Source organism: Rhamphochromis longiceps, linkage group LG3, assembly GCF_057381845.1.
Source record: "Rhamphochromis longiceps isolate RC_006_pf linkage group LG3, R_longiceps_female_GT1.1, whole genome shotgun sequence".
Classification (NCBI taxonomy): Eukaryota; Metazoa; Chordata; class Actinopteri; order Cichliformes; family Cichlidae; genus Rhamphochromis; species Rhamphochromis longiceps.
The window spans coordinates 45,619,300-45,644,207 of NC_140559.1; the positions used below are offsets into that span (position 1 = coordinate 45,619,300).

The 24,908-nt window shown below is 41.7% G+C and overlaps 1 protein-coding gene across 2 annotated transcripts in view; it reads right to left on the reverse strand.

Annotated features, from left to right (window-relative positions):
* The window catches only part of arap2 (ArfGAP with RhoGAP domain, ankyrin repeat and PH domain 2), a 176,039-nt gene that overhangs the window by 142,047 nt on the left and 9,084 nt on the right, over positions 1–24,908 (reverse strand). For both annotated transcript variants that reach the window (XM_085399672.1, XM_085399662.1), the window contains exons 4-8: positions 18,689–18,765; positions 18,305–18,369; positions 16,444–16,809; positions 15,601–15,670; positions 6,603–6,723 (exon numbers count right to left, since the gene is read on the reverse strand). In XM_085399672.1, the coding sequence (XP_085255798.1) occupies positions 6,603–6,723; positions 15,601–15,670; positions 16,444–16,809; positions 18,305–18,369; positions 18,689–18,765 (699 nt within the window). The remainder of the gene's footprint in view (positions 1–6,602; positions 6,724–15,600; positions 15,671–16,443; positions 16,810–18,304; positions 18,370–18,688; positions 18,766–24,908) is intronic.

A 24,908-nucleotide genomic window follows, 5' to 3' on the forward strand; every position in this document is an offset into this window, starting at 1 on the left:
AGTTGTATATAGCATTCGTATTCTATTTTTATCTTATTGTATATTTTTATTCTATTTTATTCTACTGTATATAGTATATTATTTTATTCTATTCTGTACAGCTGTGTACTGTATTTATTCTTATTGTATTCTAATTTTTGCGTCATAACTTTTGCACTGTCCACTTCCTGCTGTGACAAAACAAATTTCCCACGTGTGGGACTAATAAAGGTTATCTTATCTTATCTTATCTTATCTTACCTTACAATATAAAGTGTCTTGAGGCAACTATTGTTGTGACTTGGCGTTATATAAATAAAACTGAATTGAATTGAATGTCAGAGGTCAGAGGAGAACGATCAGACTGCTTCAAACTACAGCTGAGGTATGCAGAAGAGCATCTCTGAACTGGGTACCACTCTTGTCAGCTAAAAACAAGAAGCTGAGGCTAAAATCCCACAGGTTCCCCAAAATCGCGCTGATGACTCTTAACTTTTGCTGCAACACTCAGAATGTCGGTTAAGTATCAAAATGTCAAGCTGCTGTTGGTGTAATGGTGTAGAAGGCATTTTCTTGGCACACTTTGGGCCCCATTATACCAACTAAGCATCACTTAAACACCACAGCCCACCTGAGTATTGTTGTTGACAGTGTCCTTTATGACCACAAAGACTGAAACAATGTTTTTTAAAACGTATACAGCACATACAATCAAGATCTGACAGACTGTCAGCCCCCACACACTTTCATGTCAGAAGGCCCAAGTTACAGACTACCGGTAATGTGTTTATGTATTTTACACTCTGTGATCTGTAGCTAATTTTATGCATGGACTTTTATAGCTGTACGGGGGTGAATTTTCATACATCTCAAAATGTAGCGAGGCTTAAACTTATCACTTTGAGGTGACATCTCTGCTAGGTGTTACATCAGATAACTTGAGTGCCTTAACTCAAAGTCCCTGCAGTAACTGTGGCCTTTATAACTTTGAAAACATTTTTAAGGCAGTTATTTCACAAACGGAACGGCTTGCTATGTGGTTTACTGCGACAACAGATCTTCTAAGAAGTCTATTCTTTTATTTTATTCTGTGACAAAACTATTAGCCTTATAATATTCATGGGTTAACACAAAGGCATCTGTGTCTCTGCGAAGATCCCATACGGTTTATAGGCGGGCCTTCTGGCTTTCAATAAAGGAAAGACGTCCAGCTAAAGAGAGTGTACGCTGGACTAGCATTCACCTGATTTAGCTAAGAGGAAAAAGCACTCCAAAACCCAACCACTGTAGCAGTGAAGTATGAAATAATGTGAAGTGAAACATGTACAAACATGTACAAAGCTTAAGTCTCACTGCAGGTCCTTCTGAGTTTATAATTCTGCCATCATTTTGTCTCTGGGCTGCTCCCAACCACTCCTCTGCTCTTCCTTACTCATTCTCTACACCTCTCTAAACGTCTTTCCTGTCATCTCGAGCAGAACCAACATGTGTTACGAGCAGGCTTGTGGAAAGGCAATTGCCAAAGCATCAGAATACAAATCATCAACCTTTTTTTTTTTTTTAAACACAATAAATCTCATCTCCTGTCTTGTAGCGCATTTGTCTGCAACCCCTCCGCACATCTCCAACATTCCCCCTTTCTGTCCTGTCTGTTTTCCATCATTCCTCGCCGCATCTCTTCCTGCCGCACTTTCTTCTCCCCCACCGCTGCCACCGCTCTGTGCATCACTTCTTCCCTCCCTCCTTTTTTCTCCCCCTGCCTGCCTTCCTTCCTCCTTCCATCTTTCCTCTCTCAAGCTGACAGTACCTAAGGGAAGGGGCCACCTGCGGACCAAGTGGGGAATCAGCCGACAGCTGTGTGCACACTCTCTCCGGTGGCCTTCAATTATTCACTCACTTCTCACTCCTCCTTTTCCCTCTCTCCATCTTCACTCTGCCCTTTTCATCGCTCCCTGCCGTCTCCGCCTTTACTTCTCTGTTCCTTTTTTTTTTTTAAATATCGAGATTGCATGTCTGCTTCTTGCACTATCCACTCCTGCCACTTCCTCGCCTAATCCCTTTCTTCCCCTTGTTGCTCTTCCTCCCTCTTCTTCTATGCCTTTTGGATGCCTTTAACCACTCTCGCACACTCCTCCGACCATCACTCCATCATTTTCTCCCCGCTCTCGCCCCCCACCTGTATCAGCCCAGCAGCTCCTTAACTCCACTTCACTAACCAACTCCTTCTCTTTCCCTCTGTCTGCTCGTGTCTCCTTCTTTTTCATGTGTTTCCCCAAAGATTGATGACTCTCCGCCACAAGGCGAGTGGGCCTGTTTAAAGATGCATGAGGTGATGAGGCCAAGTTTTATCCTCCTTTCTCCCTCTCTCTCATTTCTCCTCACAGACTCGTCTCTTGATGGCAGGAGCCACCTTCGCGAGAGCCATCCGACTGTTCCCAAGCGGTCAGAGGCCACCTCCAAATCAGACAGCCCTCTCCCCTTCCCAGCTCTTGTCAAGACGACTGAGTGTGACGTATGACGATCAGACAGCATGATAAATGATGCCATCGAGGACCCGCGACTCATAAACGGACCAAACAAAAGAAAAGAAAAAAGGCTGGCAGTCATCGATAAGATGATCCGCTGAATCAACAGAGAGGGGAGGTGTTGTCGTACACCCTTGGTCCTCAGAGTGGGGGGAAAAGATGAAAAAAGTTTTTGAAGGGCAAGTTGTTTTTTTGTTTTTTTTTTATGAGCTAGAGGTGAAGCAAAAACAAAAGAATCCTGAATGAAAAGACTGGATGCAAATCTTTGCTCGGTGGAAGCCACAAAGCAGCCAGAACTATTCATATCTCGTATATGCATAGTGTAAAATCTCCTGTTTGAGCTTCCATACATTTCGCTTTAGCTCTCAAACGTTTGTGCATCTGTGCACAATATAACTGAAATCCTTTGTTACCAAAATGGGATGATGTAACATAACTGATGGGCCACAACCTCAAAGAGTAACGAAGAAGCTCTCCCTAAGACGAGACGCTAAGAAGCTCTCCAGCTAGCTAGCTAGCCGGTACACACTTTAAGCTTTTAGTCTTTTGTGGCGTGTTTTGTGGCTAATTTCGCTAAGGTCAACTGACTGGGGAACAGAGAGTGAAGTTATCGGCAGTTCAATGTTATTGGTCAATATTTGCCAATCTCTCGGTATCTGCCTTTATAACAGCCCATAGATGTAATCTTAAAAAGTTACTTCCACCATGAGCCTAGATGTTTCATAATTTGTCCACCACAACTGGCAACAACTGTTTGAAAGGCCACAAACACAACAAGCAGCTGATCAGATACATATATACAACCATTTTTGCTGTATTTAACTTATCAAATATTCTGGTAACACAGTAGAGCAGCAGTTAGCATTGAAGCCTCACAGCAAGCAAGTCCTGGGTTCGAATCTACCATCTACCCAGGGAGTTTGCATATTTTTCCCACATTTGTTTGGTTCTGTGAAGGTGATAATGAAACACTAATACTTCACTTTATTTTTGCTCAGCTTTGCTGAAAATGCACCCATACATCAAACAAAAAACAGTACTGGCCAAAAACCGCACACTGCAAGACAAAAAAAAAACAATTAGCTGAAAGAGGCTAAAACGCTTAGTTGAGACAGTAAAACATTTTACAAAAGTGTTTGGTGCTAATTAATTCCATACAAGCACTGATTAGTACGGCTTTGAGTGCTGAGACTTCACAAGTGACGCTCTTCTCGACAAGAATGGTGTCAAGTACAAACACTTTGGGAACCATCGAAAGGTTTTAGCTTTTCAAAAGTCCTCCCAACCTGTCGTATTTTCTAAAGGAATGACCTTCTTCGCTTATTATCTGCACGTACGCCTCACAATGATTTGTATGCATTTTGGTTAAAGAGCAAATAACGGGAGATGTTCATTTCTGTCCCATTAAGTCCCTTTATCGTCTTCAGCTGACATTTTACATGGATCCACACGAATGCTGGGTGTTTTTACAATTTCTGCTCAGACTTAAAATGAAATGCTTCTTTACATAAATAATTATCCATTAAACGTTTCAATACGGGTTTCCATTAATGAATAACTGTATGTAGTACTTGTTATTCCTATGCCTTGGTCACCATTAAACTGACAGAATACCAGAGTAAAAGTTAGATTTTGTGCAAGGCCTGATGCTTAATGTCTGCTCCAGTATTATGCTGCCATTAAAAGACCAGTAGGGCTCTTCAAGAGCAATAAGGTGATCCTCAGTAATGACTATTAGCAAGTCAAATATTGAGGTTTCTATTCTTGGCTCAGATGTCAGCGTGTCACAAACCCGCGCTGAGGTCTCGGTGACCCAGTCGATTAAGATCTTTCAGCTCTACCTGCTCTCACGTATTTACACTGTACCACTCAATGCCATAACCACGCAGAGCTTGATTTCTGCAATCTAACTTATTCCCATGAATCAAAGGGCAGCCAGCATCTGACCCCAGAAACAGACCCTCATTTAGTGAATGAGCTGTCTGACCTGCGCTGCCTAATAGACTGCCATCAAGCAGGCGGGAGGTGAGGAGCAGAAAGTGTCTCCTTCCCCTCTCATTAAGGCCGACACAGACAAAGCTTCCACCTCAAAGACGATAAGCGGAGACAACTCGTGCGGCGTTTTGTGTGTGACAGTAAGATGAAGAGTAGAGGGAGGAAAGATGTTATTTAAGCAGAATTCCTGCAATACTGACCTCTTTAATAACCACATGCACACTCATCGGTAGATCATAATTTTCATTTATTCAGCTGGACAGAAAATAACACTTTTTCAAGCGTAATGGTAGCTCAACCAAACCAAGTCCCAATCCCCAAAGATTGGTTTACGTCAGTGACAGAAAACATCAGCTGATTTCCTTCTAAAGTGGTGTTTACACGGAGACAGGAGACTCCACATCCAAGCAGTCACTCCTGCTATAGTTCTAGTAGCTGTATTGTAAAGTCTCCACAGTCGGGTACAAGCGATCACGAAACACTCGTCACCCTCTGATGATAACATTTCCATCACTTGAAGCACAACTGAAGCAGACTCGCTAACATGGAAACTTTAACACACTTATAAGCAATCAAATAGAAAATCTCAAAAAAGGTGCCAATAATAAAACTGCTTTTTTTTCCTCCAAGCCACCTTGCAACCCGCCGCAGGTCCTATATATATCAATATCTGTTGTCACAGATGGCACGCAACATCTTTTGCACTTAAAGTTCAGCTACAATGCTGACATTTTCCCTCTCTGTGGCCCAGTGATCACGAGTTGTAAACATGGCCCTAATCAGCCTACACATACTAACACTAAGTATAAATTTAGAGCAGAATCCTGTTTCCCCTTAAGTAATTTTGCTTCCTCATTGACCAGCTGTTCTGCTACAGTAAACTCGAGCGGCGCAGATATATTGGCCAATTTTACTATTTTTCTCAACATATGTGAATTAGCAAAAAGGCCAATAAATGAAAGTTTAGGAAGTTTAGAAATTAAGAATCCAAAGGAGAAAGTTCGTCCACCAGGGGCGCTCTGCAGCTTCCCAGTTGGCTACACGTGTTTGGAACACCAGAAACACGACAGCTAATCTGAGCAGATTCAGTTTAAATGAGTAAGTAAAGAACTCAATATAACAAATGTTACAGAAATCAATTTGTCTCCAGCAATATATGAATTTTAAATCACTAAATATTGATCTTGGTCTCCAAAATTATGCACTTGCAAGTTCCCAGTCAGAATTTTCAACTAGAACAAGTCAAGGCAGTCCCACCAATCCCGACTTCACAATCCAATCCAGTGCACACATGCACAACTGTCAAACGTGCAGTTTGTACAGCCACTGTTATGTATTTGTGACTTGCTAAATAAGATGTATCCAGAGCACTGACTGTGCTCTGTCCATGAAGAGGCAGCAGTGATGTTTTTAAGCACAAGAAACAAAAACCAAGCACTGTGCTGGTTTTCTAGTGACACATGAATGCCTCTACGTTGCTAAGGAGCAAAACAAACCCCATTTTTCCTTGCTTTTCCAATTTTACCACTGGAAAAAGCTCACCTCGGGAGTGGTGTCACTCCCAGTCCCAACATCCGACTTGCGAGGCAACTGGAACGCTGCGTTAATCTTCATGCTAGGCGAGGCTAAACGCCACATCGCTGTACCTAACTCACAGACATTAAATGGATCTTGATCCTGTCATATCTGTCTTCAAAGACTGAAAATAAATGTATACAACCGTTTCTTTACACAGGGGTGCTTTGCAAAAGGATTCACAGTCATACAAATGAGCCTAATAAAACTGAAAATGAGTATGAGGAGAAAGAAACTGCAGAGAGAGAGCGTGTTAGAGAAGGAAGAGAGAGAAAATAGAGGAAAAAGGAGGTGAGACAGAAGATTGTCACGGAGGCATTCAGATATTCAGATGGCGAGGTAGGAGAAGAAAGAGACAAACAGGAAGGGAGGGGGGAGAGGTGGGGAAACAGGGGCGAGCGAGGAAGGAAAAACAAGGCTAGACGGGGAATCAGCCGGTCAGAGTGACAAACAGAAAGAACGGCACGTGTGGCTCATAGCTGAATGCAAAACCACAGAACAAAGAGGAAAAGGAAGCACTTGTTGTACCTTCTCTCTCAGCTCGGAATATGAAGGTCCGCAGGGAGGTGACTACCTCAAACTTGTTGTCGCCCAGTCCTCGCACCTGCCTGATAGCGCTGGCCAGAATCATCCCTTTGGAGTACATCTCCTAAACAGAGGAGGACACACACACAGCGAATAAACACAAGCACACACGCCGCTTCACGCATGTTAATAATGTTATTCAACTGCTGCTTATTCCTATTATCTGCATCTGTAGGCCCACAGTTATTATTTTCTGGCGCATTGTTTGTATCAATAGACGTGAAATCCTGAGTCGTATTACTCTCTGTTAGGACCACATTCAATTTCAAACAGCACTAACAGACGTCCTCGTGAAACCACAGAAACATCTTATCAGTAGGCCGTCAGATTTATCTGCAGAAATGAAGCAACCCTGTTCTGTGTCCAGCAATAACTTTGATAAATCGCACAAACGCTCTCGGACAAGGAGCGCTGCTCCGAGAGCCGGAACGAATTTGCATTGACGCGACCTCCGACCTCGAATTGGATACTTGAAATGTGCAGAATTTCAAAAGCAGGAAACGAAAAAAAGTGAACTGCGCTACATTAAAGAACGCCAGCGCACGTGGCGAGACGTCATCTGGAAGTTCGTGAAACAAATCTACGAGCTGAAAACAAACTTTTAAATTTAAAAAGAGACGTGCACACGTGTACTGGGGATTCAGCACAGGAAGTGAGTAGGTAAAGCGGGACTTGGTTGTGTGTTTTGTTTCATTACCCCCCCTCCTCCCCAGCAGCTCTAGTGGAGGCATCCAAATAAGGAGGATGTTGCACTGGAGGCTTCGTGACCCTCTTTACAGTCTCCCTCGACAATGGCAATTACAGTACTGGGTCATCATGAATGGGAAACGAGATAGAATGGACAAAAAAGGAGAAAAAACCTCCAAAGTTAATATTATGACTACTGAAGAATCAAGGACAGACGGCATCACTATCAGTATTCAGAACCTGATGTGAGAATATAACACAGAAATGTCCAAGAACATCTCAGACTATAACGTTCCTGCAATAGAGGGAAGTGGGGGGAGGGGGGCAGCACATTATGCTTTTGTAGTGGCATGAAAAATGACATGGCTGTTAAAAAAAAGGGGGGGGGGGGCAGACACGAGAATGCATTATTCATGCTGATAATGTCATTATCATTGCAAAATAAGGAGGAAAAAAAACACAGAAACAACAAATGACTTCATATGACAGTTTTTTTCCTTTTCCCGTTTTCTTGACCTGAATTTTGATTCCTGTGTATAAACTGTAACAGTTTGTGTCTGTGCTTCACCGTGCTTCTATCCCACAGTCACATGCAGAGTGTGCCGAGTAAGCGAAGGAAGAAAGGATGGATGGATGGATGAAAGAGGGAAGAGGGTGTGGGGAAGACAAAATGAGAAATTAAAAAAAAAAAAGGATGTGAACTTTTGACTCCCTCTTGTCATTATTAATTAAACCAGTGACCTTGCCATCCACAAAAACCTATTTCTAGAGACCACGCAGCCAAAAATATACCAGCCGGCACAGTCAGTTAAGGAGAGTAGGGCTGAGTGGGAGGGATGGATGGATGGTGGGGAAAAAAAAAGAGATAAATTAGGTTTGGGTGAAAGGCCAAGGAGAGAAGTAAGGGAAAGAAAATGGTAAGAGCGTTGTGTGATACAATCAGAAAAAAGAGGTAAGGAGGGGAAGGGAAAAAAACAGAGGGGAAGGGATAAATCCATGATCAGAAAGAAAAAGAAACAGAGAAGAGGGAGGACAAAGACAGGAGAGGAGGCGCGTGGGAAAAAGAGAGACATCATGTAGAAATGAAGACGCCTAAGAGGGTCAAGAAGGGGTCCTTCTCATATTAAAGCAGGATGTTAACAATGGCAAGAAGTGGCTCAACCTAATTACCGACAGGCAGCCGTGTGCGTTCCTCTCCCCGGGAGTTTCACACCAATATCTCCCTCTTTCTCTCTCTAAATTTAGCCAGAAGTTAAAGGAAGGTGAGGAAAGGAGAAAGTAAGAGCGCGCGTGGATGAATTAGCTCGGCGGCTGCGCACGGATAATTATACCCTGGCATGGGTTAATTAATTGTTTTAATTCCAGTTTTGGGGTCACGCAGGAGAGACTTGTTTAATTGCGAGTTGTGCATCTGTAAATACTCTCCCAGCAGAGTCAGCGGAGACGTGCGATGTGACGGGAAGCGGCGGTCGGCGTTGAGATGACGCCATGCGCCGGAGCGGCAGCTGCCCGCCCGCATGCACGTGAAGGTTTTTGAGGCTGATCTCGAGAGGACTGGCTGCCAAGGAAGCAATGAGGCCTAACTATCACTCTTTCTCCAATAGCCGACACACCTGACTCACCTCCGTCTGCCAAAAGATCTCCTCCACACTCACCTCCCCTCCTCTATGACCTCTCCCCACTCCAACTTCAGCTGCTCATTCTTAGCCATACAAACCCTAGGGAAGGCCTCTCATTTGGTCCTCCATAGGGTTTGTCACCCCATGTCATTTTGCAGGGCGGTGTCGGTACTACCTCTCCTTTTTTGTGCGTGGAACTGCCTATCCTGCATGGATAACTCTCTGTTCTTTTCAAAAACAACCTGGTAAACTTCAGGAAACAATTAAGGCAGAGCAATGGAGCTAAAGCCTACAATAATAGAGGCGCCGTGTGGAGAGAAGAAAAAGAAAAAAGAAAAGAAAAAAAACAGGGAGGAGGGTTAAAAAAAAAAAAAGGAAAAGAAAAAGGATGGAGGAGGTTTTACCACCAGCATGGAGTTAAGGTTCTGGCATCTCAAACGCTCAGATTTTCAGTGGAGGCATGAGGACACCAACTGGCTGGAGGGAAAAATTGCACCTCCCGGGAAAAGCATCCACGATCAGCGAGCTGCCTGCAGTATTTAGAAGTCGATGGTGTCTGTGTTTTCTGTTTTTTAAACATGTAAAAACCAAATAATTTATGCCTAACTCTGAACAGTGAAGTTGTGAGATCATTCATGTCTCTCATATCTGTTGTCTGAGGATCAGACCAGAATAAAAGATTTAGACTTTAAAGTCCTAATGGAGTCGAATTATAATCCTCATTTTTAACCAAAGTCTGGTTCCCTTCCAAGTGTTAGTTTAGAGGTTACGCTGTTTTTCCCTCCCCTCCTTCTCTCCGGGACAGCAGAACTGACTGTGAATAGAAACAGCAAACACTAATACCACCGTCTCCCTACTGCTGACAGACAGAATCCATTTAACGGTATTTATTTCAGGCTGTGTTTTTGTCCATTTGATGGATTTAAGTCGCTCGGCGTCCTCCATCACCCACCGCTGAGCAAAATATCAGGCTATTTATTTGTCAAATGCTTCCCTACGTTAGCGAGTGGCATCGGCTAATCACCAACTTTGTCTGACATGTGGTGCCGGGCAGGATGTGTACACTGGGGTTTGGATTTTTTTTTTCCTTAGAGCTCACTGCCTGCTGAGCTGAGACTAAAAAACAAAACTAGTGAGAAAAATGAATCAGAACGCTTATTTTGCAGATCATAAAATAAAAACATGAAGCTGACAGATGATTAAAAAAAAACTTGAAAGATCTGAGGAAATCTAGAAATTTAGGTAATAGATCGCTTTCACTATAAACATGTTAAAACATAAAAGCAATTAATGGGAGCAGCTAAAGGTATGTTAATAATTATTGAACTTGACTGCATTAGGGCACTTGATCAGGGTCCTGGGAGTCAAAATAAAAGCCATTTTAAGGATGTATACACACACACACACACTCACAGTGAAAAAAGGAAACACTCAGCATCAGAGCAGGCATCTTAGGATGATACTGGAGATAGTAAGTAGAGAAGCTTTCAGGCTTGCAAGGGAGCTTTTCCACATCAGACTGACTAACACGCAGACAGACAGATAGACACACTGAAAGACTGATCCCCTGTCCTAAAACCTCATCTCCCCTTTGGCCTTCTATCCAGCTTCATCCCCCACCCCAGCCTCTCATCTCTTCATCCCTCGCAGCCATCCTCCTCCACTTCCTCCTCTCACTACCCCGAAGCAAGGCTTTGGACTGTCTTCATGCACGCACACACACACGACACCAATATAGGGACCCCGGAGACTACATCTCAGGCCCGCAGCTTTCTCCCAAGTCAATCCCACTGTTGACGAAATCAGGCGAAAGGCGTGATTGATCAGACAGATTGGATACAATGCTGCACAGAGAGAGAAGTGAGACTGCGAATCTCGCTACTCTCCCACGCCACCTCCGTTACCCCTATGATGACATCATCGTGGCCAGAGACCTTCAAGTTGCGACTGAGATTAAGTGCGATTAGTTCTGTCTGGTGCTGACAGATCCCAGGGGGGTTTTCAGCTACAAAAAAAAGAGATTTTTGGGTGTTGGAAAGTTTGGCAAAGAGAACAAGCATGGGAATGTTTTAGCGTGTAGGCATTTTTGTTTTTGTGTACGAATGCTAGAGACAGAACGTGATAAAGAAAGAAAAACATACTCATATCAGTATTGACTCGATCTAAGAGTCCAAACTGAAGCTCAGCGCAGACTGCAGAAGTCTGTTTTTTGCTTGTGTCTTTTAAGATATGACTCAAAAGGGCAAACCGTTTTCATTTAAACTAAAGAAAGAAGATTTGTCTGATGGTTTTATAAGCAACTTTGACTCACACAGTTACAAATGCAATAAAATAATATTTTTTGTTTCATTACCCAATGCTCCAGGTTTAAATCTTTTATAGACATTATCATTTGCTAAGGCTTCAGAGACACAGGCCTAAAGACTTATCAGCAAAAACTGTATAGTCTCCAACCAGTTAGCAAGGGGCTGCTTGTGATGGCTAGGTCAGATTGAACCTCCTTGCTTTGGTAATATTGTGAGTAGAATGTGAAAAAAATATGACAAACTGTAAGTGAGATTGTTTAAAGTAAAAGTTGTGTTCTACTGCTTCAGTCAACATTACTTTGAAAGTGAATTATCTCTGTGTCTAGTTTGTTTCACACTTCTCTGTTTCACTGTCACTTGGCTAGTGGTTAGTGTGTGTTTGCAAAGAAGGCTGGCTCCTCCACGTAACCGATGAGCAACTGCTGCAGCTGCAACGTTTTCCGCTTTGTGAGCAATTTCACCGAGCACCAAGCATTCATTCACCAACTCGTAGGGAAATACACATTATTTCCCCCCCCCAAACAACCGGTAGTTGCCAGAGTATTGTCAACTGGCATCTAGGCTTGCGTGACACAGGCCTGGAGACCAGTGAGATACTTGGTCAGTTAGCAGTGTAGCTTTGTAGCATTAGCTGCAATTAACCACCACAAAATACTAGTAGTATTCAAACACTTTTTACTGCTCATGAAGGACATGTTTAATTCATAATAGAAAGAATGTAATGTTTCAGCTTGTTTAATTAGCATAATCTCACATAATCTAGTCAATATTTGATTAGCACGGTAAACATGTTAGCACTGTTAGCATCACTAAGCTACTGACTATATTGCTGTATATTAAGTTTTACCTAATTAGACACAATTTCACTGACTAATATGAGCCTAAAAATTCAATGTAAACCAAGTCTAGCTTAACTTTATTTCTTGCTTTAACTTAATGTTTATAGGTTAATTTAGCCTGCAAATGATCTCTAACTGGTGCCTAGCATGCTTAAATCGCTTTCCTTTGAAAATAGTTCTCAAAATTGCTTATTTTTGTTCTTGTATTTACTCTTGCCTCAGATCTCTCTGACTGGCATAATCTTGTAATGAGTACAACTCCTCTGAGATGAGCTGTGAACGCCCACATCAGGAAGACAACAAAAAGGTTATGTAGCTTGAGGAGTACAGCATTTTTTTTTTGTAGTCACAAGAATACACGTCTCAGCACAGCGAGGGAAAGAAAGCCACCAACTCATAGTTCAGTTTCTGACATAAACCAGTGCTGAGAGACTTCCTTTTAATGTTCTTCTACCCCCGCGCTAACCCTCTGGAGGTGGCAGTGGGTGGTATGCTGGGTGGTGCAGCCTCAGCTGGCCGCACAAAGCAAGGATGACAGAGACATTGTACTCAACCTTTCCATTCACCCAAAACATGATGAAGTCCTCTACTGTCTCACAGGGGAGAGTCACACTGGCAGGACTTTAGAAGTCTTATTATACTTTTAAAAGTCTAAACAACAATGCTCGCTCGCTCACACACACACACACACACACACACACACACACACACACACACACACACACACACACATTAAAGCAAACTTTCATCTTTCCAGAGACTGTCATCCCTGCACCGACAGTGACACAGAGTATAAAGTGCTGACTCGTTGGCCTCCCTGCCGATTCCCGCCCTGCTGTTGATGGAGCGTGTCCTGATAAATAAAGCGACATATGCATTGGAATGGGAAAACGAGGGGAAAAAGAGAGAGAGAGGCAAAGGGAGCGAGAGAGCATGGAGAGCTATAATTAGTAAGTGATTAACGAGCAGGCATCAGACAGGTCCCACATCATTGATTGTGATGTTGTGCAATGCTGCTGCAGCGAAAACAAGTTGGCCCTAGGAGGGGGATATGGGGTCACTGCTCAAACACACATCCACACACACGCAGTAAATGTGCCTGTTCCTACTGCAAAACACATCCAGTGGTCATTAGTGAGAGCATAATGGCAAAGCACATTATGTCAGACTTGAAACTAAAAGACTTGCATAATAAAAAGTTTGACTGTGCTAAATTCCACATACTCTAACCATGTATCCAACAACTCCTTCTATACATGATTTAATGTTTGCCTTTCCCATCAGGCTCCACTATCAGTCAGCTCCCAGGTTCCCAAACTGATGTGTGTGTTTAATCATATCCAATGTACTGCAACAAAAAAAATTTCTGAATGCAGAAAATATTTAATCTCAATAACAGTTTCTTGACTGTGGTACAAGCGAGCATGTAGATTTTGCATAGAGATTTGGGAGGATGTTATACTTTGATAGCGAACAGTTTTAGCTTTATGTAGGAATACTTCCCTTTTTTTAAGTTCACACTTAGTTCGGGAAATCACTTCTCAGATTAATAAACAGTTGGCTCAGAACTTCACACAGCACCGCTGTAGACAGACAGGCACATGGCCCCTCCCTCCACTAGAAGCTGAACACATGAACAGCAGTGGATATTCAGAAAACTAAACAACATTTTATGATGAATTTGGAAGTCACTAAAGCTCCCATTTTAACAACTTTAAAGCAGCTATCATAAATATTGATCTAGTAAACAAACACATTAATGTTAGCTGTTAAATTATTAGCTATTACTCAAAGCCAACATTAACTGTCAACTAAATTAGCATTAAAAGTTAGCAGCTATGGCTAATAATAAAACAATATTTTTGTGGAATTTGTCTTGATTTTTTTGTGTCATTTATTTCCCTTATGACATCAAAAACAGCACACAACACACTGAGTATCAGTATCGAGCTTAAAATTCTAGCATTGTTACAAAATTCAAGCTTATTTAAAGCATTGCAGATCAGCTCATTTCAATGCATTTCCACATCACCCAATACGCTTCTATGTGTATTTGAAACGTCAATACAGAGCATGACATTTAAGCTTCTCTACCTTGCTTACAGTTGCTGGATGTCTGAAAGCCGCTTTGCAACCCCTCGAATGAAAAAACTGATACTGTTTTTATGTTTTAAATACATTTGTTGTTTTCTCTTCTGATTTATCCTCTAGACAGGTAGGCAATCAAGTTTCCCAAGGGGACACATGAGAAACTGGGACTGTTGTGGAGGGCCGCATCAATAAGCTTTGAAGGAGTTAAAATTAATATTGCGCATAACTAAGTTCAGCTCATTGATGCGGCACTCCACAACCCGTGCTTTAGACTTTTCAATATTGTATTGAGTGGCTGAGGACACATCAAGGTTACACACACCAACACAAAGTAAGACAGTTATATGTGGAATAATAAATGGGTTTCGGTTGATTAGATTCCAATTTGGAACTGACGTGATTTCAGTACTACTATAATTAAGCTTCTCTCAAACTCAAAATTGTTTTAACCATTACCATCTATAGCTCGGTCATATTTCCACATTTTGTTTAACTCTTTACTTAATCTAAATTCAGACATGTCTTACTTTGAAAATCTCTTTGTATTTCCTAAAAAAGGTAAGATGGAAATGGTTCTGACATAGATATGACACATCACTACCCATTGACAAGCCTGCTTACCTCACAGATGTAGCATAACGGCGACAATAAATACGGTCTTCAGTCTGCCAGTTCACAGAACTTGTATCATTTAGAAATTATTGGAGGTCGATGGAAAAATTGTTTGATTCACTGTTGCATTTTATCAAAACTATTAAATGATTCAGCATTCAGTCAATGTTTTAAGTGACTGAATGCTGAAGAAAACCAGTGCTTGCATGTATGTTGGCAGCCTCTGTAGTATCTTTTACAACTCTCACCCAACCCTGACGCAGTTCTCTCTTCGTCTGAAGATGAGTTAGGCAATACTAAGCGAAATTTAAGATGTAGGGAGAATAAAACGAAAGAGAGAGAGAGAGAGAGAGAGAGAGAGAGAGAGAGAGAGAGAGAGAGAGAGAGAGAGAGAGAGAGAGAGAGAGAGAGAGAGAGAGAGAAGAGAAAGGGACAGAGAAATGCTGAGGAAGGCTTTCCCTCTCCATCTTTCTTTCCCAGAGAACTGGTCAGGTGCCAACATCAATGTACTTTACTGTATGGCTGGGTGGGCACAGAGAGTGCTGGTCCATCATGCATGGTGTAATGTCGCTCTGTCCTTGCCCCCATTCTTTACTCTGCCAAGCTAATAATGATGACAATGAGAGAACGAAGGGAACACTTAGGAACTTGGCTCAGCTGCTCGCAGCACAGAGGAATGAAGCAGACTTTGCCAGTGTGACAGTGGAGGATGTGTCAGCAGGACACAAGGAAGACAAAAGTTTGGCAAAGCAAGACGTTTAAGGCCGTATTTCCCCCCATTACCTACCTTGTCGTTGTTGTAGTAGGTCAAACTCTCACCATCAAATCTCACCCACCTCCTCTGAAAAACACATTTTCTGCACACAAAAAAAGAGAAGCAGAAATGTGTTTGATACACTCACAAAGTAATTAACCAAAAAAAGAAATCAAGCGAAATCCCCAAATCTCAGGACAGCGAGTCAGTGATCCGCTCTGTACAGGTACTCATATTTCATCAAGAGTGTCATTGTTTCATTAATGTCAAGAGTTGTTTCAACAGCTGTCAATTAGCATAATCAAAACAAATGGCCACTTCCAATTTGAATATTCAACAGCCCAAGGGCAGTTTGCCAAAGTTATGCTAATCAGGTGAGGAAGGAGAATATAAAAAGGAAGCAAATGACTGATAGCTGTGGCTTCAAGCAACAGTGGAACGTGCAGCACCGAGGGAGACACGGGGAAAAGAAAATGTAGTTTTTGACAGGAAAGCTGAACGAACTGAAATAAGACATATCGTGCATCTCAATGCTACGAAGTTATCTCCCATCTTCTTTTTTCTTTCCTTTCGATAGTGCCTTGCATTAAAGATAGATCTGCTTCTGTATCCAATACCATTTATCAGTTTTAAGCAATCATCCGAGATAGAAGACACACGGGGAAGCAGAGAGTGCAAAATTTATTAGAGAACAGTTTTCTGGCCATTTGAGATGCATGTTGGGATTCAGAGGTGTAAAAAAACAGTATATACACTAAACCTGCACTGATCTTAAGAGGATATAAATATTCTCCAGGCAGAGTGGAGCTGCAGAAAAATTGACCTTCATGCATGTAGAGCTACCTCTAAATACTAGTATGAAGCAGTGTAACCTACCCTTGAGGTGACAGCTTGTCCAGCCAACCCACTTTGAGCACCTGCCGTTTGGGGACTCCATAGAAGCATGCATATGGAGAAATATCAGGCAGTCCACTTTTCTCTGCAGCCCCCACAGAGTCTGCAGCTTGTGAGTAGAGGTCACAATTCACCATGATCAAGGATTTATTATTAGAGCCGGAGGCAGCTGGACCGACAGCAGCAGCGGGGTCAGGGGTCTTGGAAAAACTTTGGTCCACACATGCCTGCGGCAAAACGGCAGCACACTCGTCCACTGTGGAGTAGTCGTCCCCGTAAGGGTCTGGAATAGCTGGAGCTGGTGGAGACATTTTTTCTTTGGACTCTTTCTTCAGTGGTGTCTTTTTTCTGCACAGAGGACATCAATAGTTAGATGGCATTAGCAGTTAATCAGGAATTACCTTGTGTATGCATCACATGTTAAGAGAAAAATGCTGATTTGCTAAAAGGACCCAATTGTGCTTATTTCCAGGTTTCAGTTCAGTTCAGTTTTATTTATGGTCAAATCACAATGACACCTGCCTCAAGGTGCTTTATATTTTATGGTAAAGACTCTACAATAATACAAAGAAAAGTCCAACAATCAGATAACTGTCTGTGAGCAAGCACAGGCGACCGTGGGAAGGAAAAACTCTCCTTTAACATGATGAAACCTTCAGCAGAACCAGGCTTAGGAAGGGGCGGCCATCCGCGATGAATGGTTGCCTCTATTAGAGTAGCTTTTCATGATCTACAGCTTAAAATAATTTTGAATTATATTATTCTGAGGCCTTGGTGCAGCCATTGTTCAGCTACTTTTTGTTAAGCCTTCACTTTCTCCTGATTGGCTCATCTACTAAAACCAAGTTTGGAATAGAGGGTGGGCGGGGCTTCTTAATCTGAGAACAATGTGACTGACATGACATTTTTGGAATACCCTCATTTCATTGACATCAAAAATGTTGTTTTGAAGCAGATTTTGACAGGAATTACTAACTTGTTAATTATTTGCTTATGTCATTCAGCTAACTGATTCTTAAACTGTTTGAATCAGCATAAGAAACAGAAAAAACCATACAGCACAAAAGTAAGCTAGGCTAATTGCCTCCTGAAGTATTTATATTTATCTATGTAGACTGTACGAGTTCCTCGGTTCTGTCGTCACTAAAGAGACGGCTGCCTTCACTTACACACAATCAAGTAGTGAGCAGTTTCATGTGGGAACTGTTTCCTTTCTATTGAACCGACCGTGTCACTGGGCAGAGGGAAGCGTGCACTGAAGTGTGACAAGAGGCACGTGTTTCTAGCAGGAGTACTGGAATAATGGTGTTCTCCGGAACTGAGCTGCAAAGTTAGCTAGGCTGCATGCTTCGTTTGCTTGGTGAATGTAGCTTGGCTATAAAGAAAACGGTTCCTACATGAAATTGCTTTCTGTAAACACTGCTGCAGTAAAACCTGGGAGGGGCACTTTCACCAGCACAAGGCAAGTGCAATCTGGTTTCATTACATTCAGGAGAAGAGAGATCTCTGCAGCCAATACCTGCAAACTTAAGGCAGCCTAAATAGGATGGCAGCAAGAAGGAAAAGAAGAAGAAAGAAATTGATATTTCGGTGTTCTGCCTCTTTAAGAAGGCCCATTCTCACAAATCTGAGGAAGGACATATATATTAAATATTTCTAGTGTAGCTAATCACAATAGTTATTTTTTCTCATGCAAAGTGGCCACATACTGTTATCAGCACTTTACATGCCATTATACAACAAAATCTGCAGTGTATGAATCCCAGTCTTCATTCAAATATCTGGATTTCTTTGTGTGTATATCCAGAGTGGGCTGGAGCAGCATTACGTGAGCATACTATACCTCTGTTTCCTCCGTTTTATCTTGTCCTTTAAACCCTTGTGGGGCTCTTCTTTAGCACCTTGGTCCTAGAGAACACAGCAGAGATTAGCATCAGATGAAAAGGAGGTGTCCATCTTTCAGTCAGACACAGTTATTGTCTCGGTGCACTAAACTATGTTAACTTTAGCAGCGAGGTGACATTTCTATTAACCTCAGGGGGCAAGCTGAAACGAGCACATTTTACACTCTGTGTGTCTACAGTGACAGCATTAACACTGAGAGGGAAGTTGAGTGTGCGGACTGCAGCCGAAACACCGAAGATAGCGTCGAAGATCTGAGAAATGTCTGTTCCTCTTTGGCGAGCTGCTACTCACTGTCCAGTAGTGGGAGTGTACGCTGTCTTACCGGAGCACTTTTGGGGGTGTTGAACAGGAATATTTCACCGTAGGGAGCAATAGGCGTCAGGGTTCTTTGAAGTGGAGCTAAAAAGGACACAGAGACAACACGATGGTGGTTTGTCACGGCACTGACACTTGCAAACCACAGTGTGAAAGCCTAAACGTGGTGCTTGAAAGTAGAAAGCTTAACTGGATTGTTCCAGTTCAATTTTTAATCACTCAGATGTTATAGTGTCCTTTGATTAGACTAACTCACTGATCTGAGCAAACGTGTCAACGATTGATCCGTGCAAGCAAATACACCAATTAAATTTCGCTTCAGCATGCCTGTGTTTCTGCCTCGGCCCTCATCCCAACACACAAAATGAAAGTGCGGTCCTCGCTGCCAAGACATTTCTCTGTCTGGGCTCCTGCAGGGACCGTGGTCGGTGGAAGCAAAGATGAAGAAGAAGAGCGTAGAGACTCCGGCCAGACGCTATTAGTCTGGAGACCCCGGGCCACCCTGCGTGGGCTGCTGCCTGTCACTGTGAAAAATGACGCCGCCCTCTCCTGAGGATTGTGAGGGCCAGAAGACGCCACCACAGGGCTGGACACACACACAGACACGGGTGGAGGAGCAGATATGCGGGCTGACAGTGGCGTACAAAGATTGAAACACCCTCGGACATGTAAAGACGCCTCGAGACAAACACAGACATTAAAAGGATCTACAGCCATATACGTAGACACTCGCACTCCTACGGACATGAATGTACTACTTTTGAAATCCTTACAGACACACACTTCCAAACAATGCAGCCCATTACCGAAGTACACAGAGGGCACGGTAAGCTTTATGAAGAGGTCAATTTACTTGATGACAGAATCCACTCCAACAAAGTCGCCTTCTCCACAGAGAGGCTTGGTGCGCAGATAGCGACCATCAATCATCATCCATCAGCCGACCTTCAGGCCACTCATGGGTCTCTCAGAGGGCCGTCAGATGCCGCTGTATTCAATTCCTGTCTGATTCCCTCTACTCTTCCCTCGCTGGATCGGTTGCCAGCTTCTGCATTTGTTTCTCTGCTTCTTTATCTGCTCATGAGCAGACTGTCAAGTCGCAATCTGGGAAACGATTTAGATGCAACCAACAGCTTGGTGTTAGCGTGGAGATTATTTTGTTTCTCCTGTCTTTACGTTGGGGTGTTATGAGTTACTTTGTTATTACTTGTTTGTGACACCTCATTGCTGAGCAGGGAGGACACGGAACTGAAACTGCATGAATTCAAATTAGTCACCAAACAGTTTATTTGGTGCACTGCTTCCCTAAAGTTAGCAGTGTTTAAAGCATGAAACTCTACAGCACTGCTTTACTAGCTAACATTTAAATCTTTTTTTTTTACTGTAAAAGTTTATTTCTAATTCTGTACAAGAAAAGATTAATTTACAAAGTAATCTACAATAAGATTAACTAGAGAGGCCTTTATTTAGTGCCGTTTAGAAAATGTTAGCATGCTAACAAGCTAACAATATTAGCTAACCTTATTAGCTAGAGTTACTTCAGCTGTTCAACTGCGTGCTAAACAGCTAACTACAGTGAAGCAAGGTGATTTACACTACTTTGAAGGTGGGAATCTAGTGTTGCGCTGTACCATATCATATCATTCACAATAATACCAATGTAAATTTAAATAAAATAGCAATATTTTTGCGATGCATTTACATTGCATTTACATTACGTAGTGTGGGCATTTATGAGAAAAGCGTGGGTGTGTCTGCCTCCAAAAATATACAGAGGAAGCTACTTGAATATCTTCCCAGTGTTGCCAACTTAGCGACTTTGTCGCTATATTTAGCGAGTTTTCAGACCCCTTGTCGCTAAAAAAAGACGTGAAAGCCCGTATCGCTTTTACTCTCAACAAGCAGCGGGTGCTGTAACCCAGTCAGTTCTTCTTTTACTCTTTTACTCTTGTCGTGGCCTTTTACGTTCCAAACACCAAAAAAGTCCAAGAAAAGGCCGTGGGTGGCAACGGGAGGTTTGTTTTAGAACGTTTGTTCTTAAAACTTAAAATTAAACTAAAGTTAACTTAATTTGCTTTAACAACTACAAAAGTGGTCAAAAAATCATTTTCTAACCCTCCCGTCTTCCCATCTGACATTTGGCAAACAAAAAACAAAAAACCTCTTTACCACACCCATCCAGGGTGCTCTTAATCTCTTGATTAATTGGAGGGTCCATAAGCTAATAAACCAATCACTTTCCAAAAGCTTCTCCAATAAAATTAATTACAAATTTACATAACAAAACTAGGTCAGTATATTCTTACACCTTTAAAGAAAAAACAAAAATGAATACAAATTGCATTTTATAAACATTCAACAAAAATAGCCACAACAACTGTTATGCTGTTTTGTGGATCACAAGGTTTAAAACTACTTATAAACACACACACACACACACAAAGTAACTCCACCAGAGTGCCAATTTCGGGTCACTTTTGCCGGTCCAAGCCCGGGTAAAGGAGCAGGGTTGGAATTGTGACAAAAAAAAAACAATAATTGCTAAAAGAAATTTAATTTGTAGTTCTAAATAAACTCTAAATGCATTAAGGACGTTTTTTACTCACTTTATGTCTCTTCCACGATGTTATTTCTCTCTCCAACAACATAGGTTATAATTAGATTAGCATGACCAATTATGCAAATTAGGCGATGACGTCATTTAGCGACTTCTAGCGACTTTTAGGACAACTAATAGCGATTTTCCTTACTGAGGAGTTGGCAACACTGTATCTTACGACAAAGCACAATACTCTTCAAAATATGAAAGAAAACCGCTTTTGCTTTGAAACAACTAACACGTTTCACCACTTGAGGTAAAGGCACACAGTCGAGTAAATCCGGGCTGTGAAGGAGGAGATACTGGTGATGCAGCTGATGTGCGACCCAAATGTAATCCAATCACATAACCTTGCTAGCTGCACGCCATATGACAGAAAGCGCAAATGGTCTTTAAGCAGCTGGTCAAAAAACTTGACCCAAGGCTCAACATCCCAGGCAGAAAACATATTTATGTTTCATTATGTGAAAATGTTGTGCAGCTGCTAATGAATTACTATGCCAACTTACTTTAGATATTCTTACACTAAATTAAAATCTGCCTAGGCTGCTTTTGTGCTTATGTCTAACTTATGCTGGGTCATTACCACTGTTTTTTGTTTTGTTTTTTTTCAGATCTACCATTTATCAGCTCAAACATCCAACGACATGAATGCTTTAAAAGCATCAACATCAGCTCTTCTCTGACAGCATGGTGGGAGTTTCTAAAATTGATGGAGTCTTCATTAATCCCATGCAAACGTACACCTATCTGGAACAACCCTGACATATTACAAAACAATGATATGATAAACTTTTCAGATTGGAGTGGTAAAGGAATCAAATATTTAGAACATATACTAGAAGGAACAGAATTTATTTCATTTGACGGACTAGTTACACAATATGGGATCAACAACAAAAGATTTTTAGAATATCAACAAATTAAATCCATAGTAAAAAAGAAATTTAAACCGGGTCAAGTTGAACTACAAACACCACCAAGTGTGGTTCAATTTCTTACTCTTAAAACCCCCAAATTACTATCCAAAATATACAGAATGCTTTCTAAAACAGGGTCATTACCACTGTACTATAACGTTGCTGCTGTTGGCACCTTGTTTCAATAGGTTTAAAACGTCAAATTAAGAAGTGTGCCATCATTGACAGGAGCTTGATGGAAAAGGATGAAAAATCTCCTTTATTTACTTACACTTAGAAGTAAATACCACTGTTATTCTGAGTTTTCTTGAACTATAAGCTTGAGGCTATATCACCCATGTTCACTCGAGGGTTTACAGAGAATAGTCCAAAATAGAGAAAGTATCTAGTGCCTTGTTAGGGGAAGGTAAGTTAAGAACAGTCAGACTGCTTCAAGCCAACAGAAAGGCAACAGTAACTTAAACTCCTGAGTATTGCTGCTGATTGGAGGGTACCCATCTTCCAATGGCTGTTTCCAGTAGCATTACACGCTATGTCTCAAAGTTCAAATCATCTCTTGACAGTGACCATCACTCAATCAGTGAGTGGAGGCCATTTGAGAACAGCCAGTTCTCAATCCAATAGAGCACCTTTGGGATGTGGTGGAACGGGATATTCCCATCATGGATGTGTAGCTGACAAATCTGTGGCAACTGTGTGACACTATCAGGGTAGCATGAACCAAAATCTCAGAGAAATGTTTCTAGCACCCTGTTGAGTCTGTGCCACAAAGCAGGTTCTGGAGGCAAATGGATGCATATACATGTCCAGCACTTACAGTAGTGCATCAATGTGGCCACTGTTTCAGTACAGGGTATTAACCTTTGTAGTTTTGGTTGTTTGTCTAGCAGGTCAGCTGTTTCCCTGTTTGACTTGTTATAAATGACAAATACACATAAATAATACAGGTTTTCTGGATGAATTAAAAATACACATTCTTAAATTATATATTTAGGAAAAACTACATGAAAATTCTCATATTAAATTTATGGAAAAAACTCCTAAATTTAATTTAAAGTAAAACGCAATAATACTAGTTTTACTTTAATGAAATGTGGCTTCCACTTGCTGAAACTGAGAAATTGTGGCTTTCGAAATGCATATTTTAATTTTGAGAATCAGCTTGTAAATTGCATGATTCATTTCCTCTTCTGCTGCAGTGCAAGACGGTTTAACTGTGTTTATAAGTAAAGATTTTAATTTAAAGGACAGCATTTTGCAGGTGTAACAACGTAGCTTTTAATTACACTTCAAGACATTGTTCTCATTTACAGTTGAACACACAGAAACTGCAGTCTTCATATTGCGAGTCAGCAGGTTCACACTGTGACAGCCCAATCTCACAGTTTTGTACAAAGGAAAATTCATACACTCTTCTGTTAGTGCCACAAATCCCAAACACGGATTCTCAGTAAACAGGAACTTTTCATCCTCTGCGAAAAGCTGGCGTGTCTTATCCCACCCCCAGAGTTTGGCCTCGTTCCCTCCCTCCCCTCCCAGCCCTAAGAAGTGGTTTACAGATCGCCACTCATCCTCTGAGACCTCTGCTAGACAGCCTAGTGTTTACCAGGATTTCTGCAGGCTGGAGTGTGGCGTTATGTATTTAACAAATTCTGTATGATTCTTTATCTTTCAGCTAGCAAAGCCTAATGTACTGATCCTTCGAGAGCACGATCTCACATTTGGTCTGCCTGATACAACTGATGCAGTTTGTGCAGAGTGTTTTTGGAAACCTTCAGTGCAACAATGGTGTCACACTTGGAGAGCCCCTCTCTACTTAGAATAACAATTTGACTTTTGACACTCTCTGCTCTGATGCTGTTGTCCCACCATCACACTGGTGAGCAATCCTCTGGTGTAAACTTAAGTCACAGCCTGCAAGTTAATTTCCTTGAACAAGCCTTTAATGAGATCAAACCCAGCTGACTGTCATCCTCAAGCTGATTCAGTACAGCTCAAAGGAGGCTGCATAATGAACAACGCACCTTTGCTCAAACTTGATAGCTGACTTAGAAATAGCAGCTAGTGTGCATACTCATCTTCATTTTACACATCAAGCTTTCTTGTGTGCATTTTTTTAATCGTCAGCATCTCTGATAAGTTACATAAAAATTTCATAGATTTCCATTCATGCATTACACCAGTTGTACATCAGCAAATTAGCATTTAAACTGCATCACGGTAAGCATGCTAACTGTTCGAAGCAGATGTGATTTTATCTGCAGCATCAGTGTATTACAAGCATGCTTTTATCTGCTATCGTCTGATGAGTACAGTTAGTCGTGTTTACGTCTGGTCAAGCTACTGCATTATGCTTTTAATCTGATAAGGGCGATTGCTTTGGTTTGTCTGCGCGACCAGAGCATTACCAACACAGCGACGGTCACCAGCATCGCTAATCTAATGTGAAGGTAAATAAAGCAAAAAAACCTCTCGGCATCACTGAATCAACACAGATCCCGATGAAAACTCAGAGGATATGTGTTAGTCTGCTTCTTTCTTGCCAATTTGCTCGGAAAATAAACTTAAAGTATCGTTTTACACAAAGACAGAGTGCCTCAGTAGTTTTCTATAGTTACACATGAACCACACAGCATCTAGTTTTCCTGAATTTTGTTCTTTGTACTTCTACCTGCCCAACTGAAGAACACCTGTCAGCTCAGCCATCA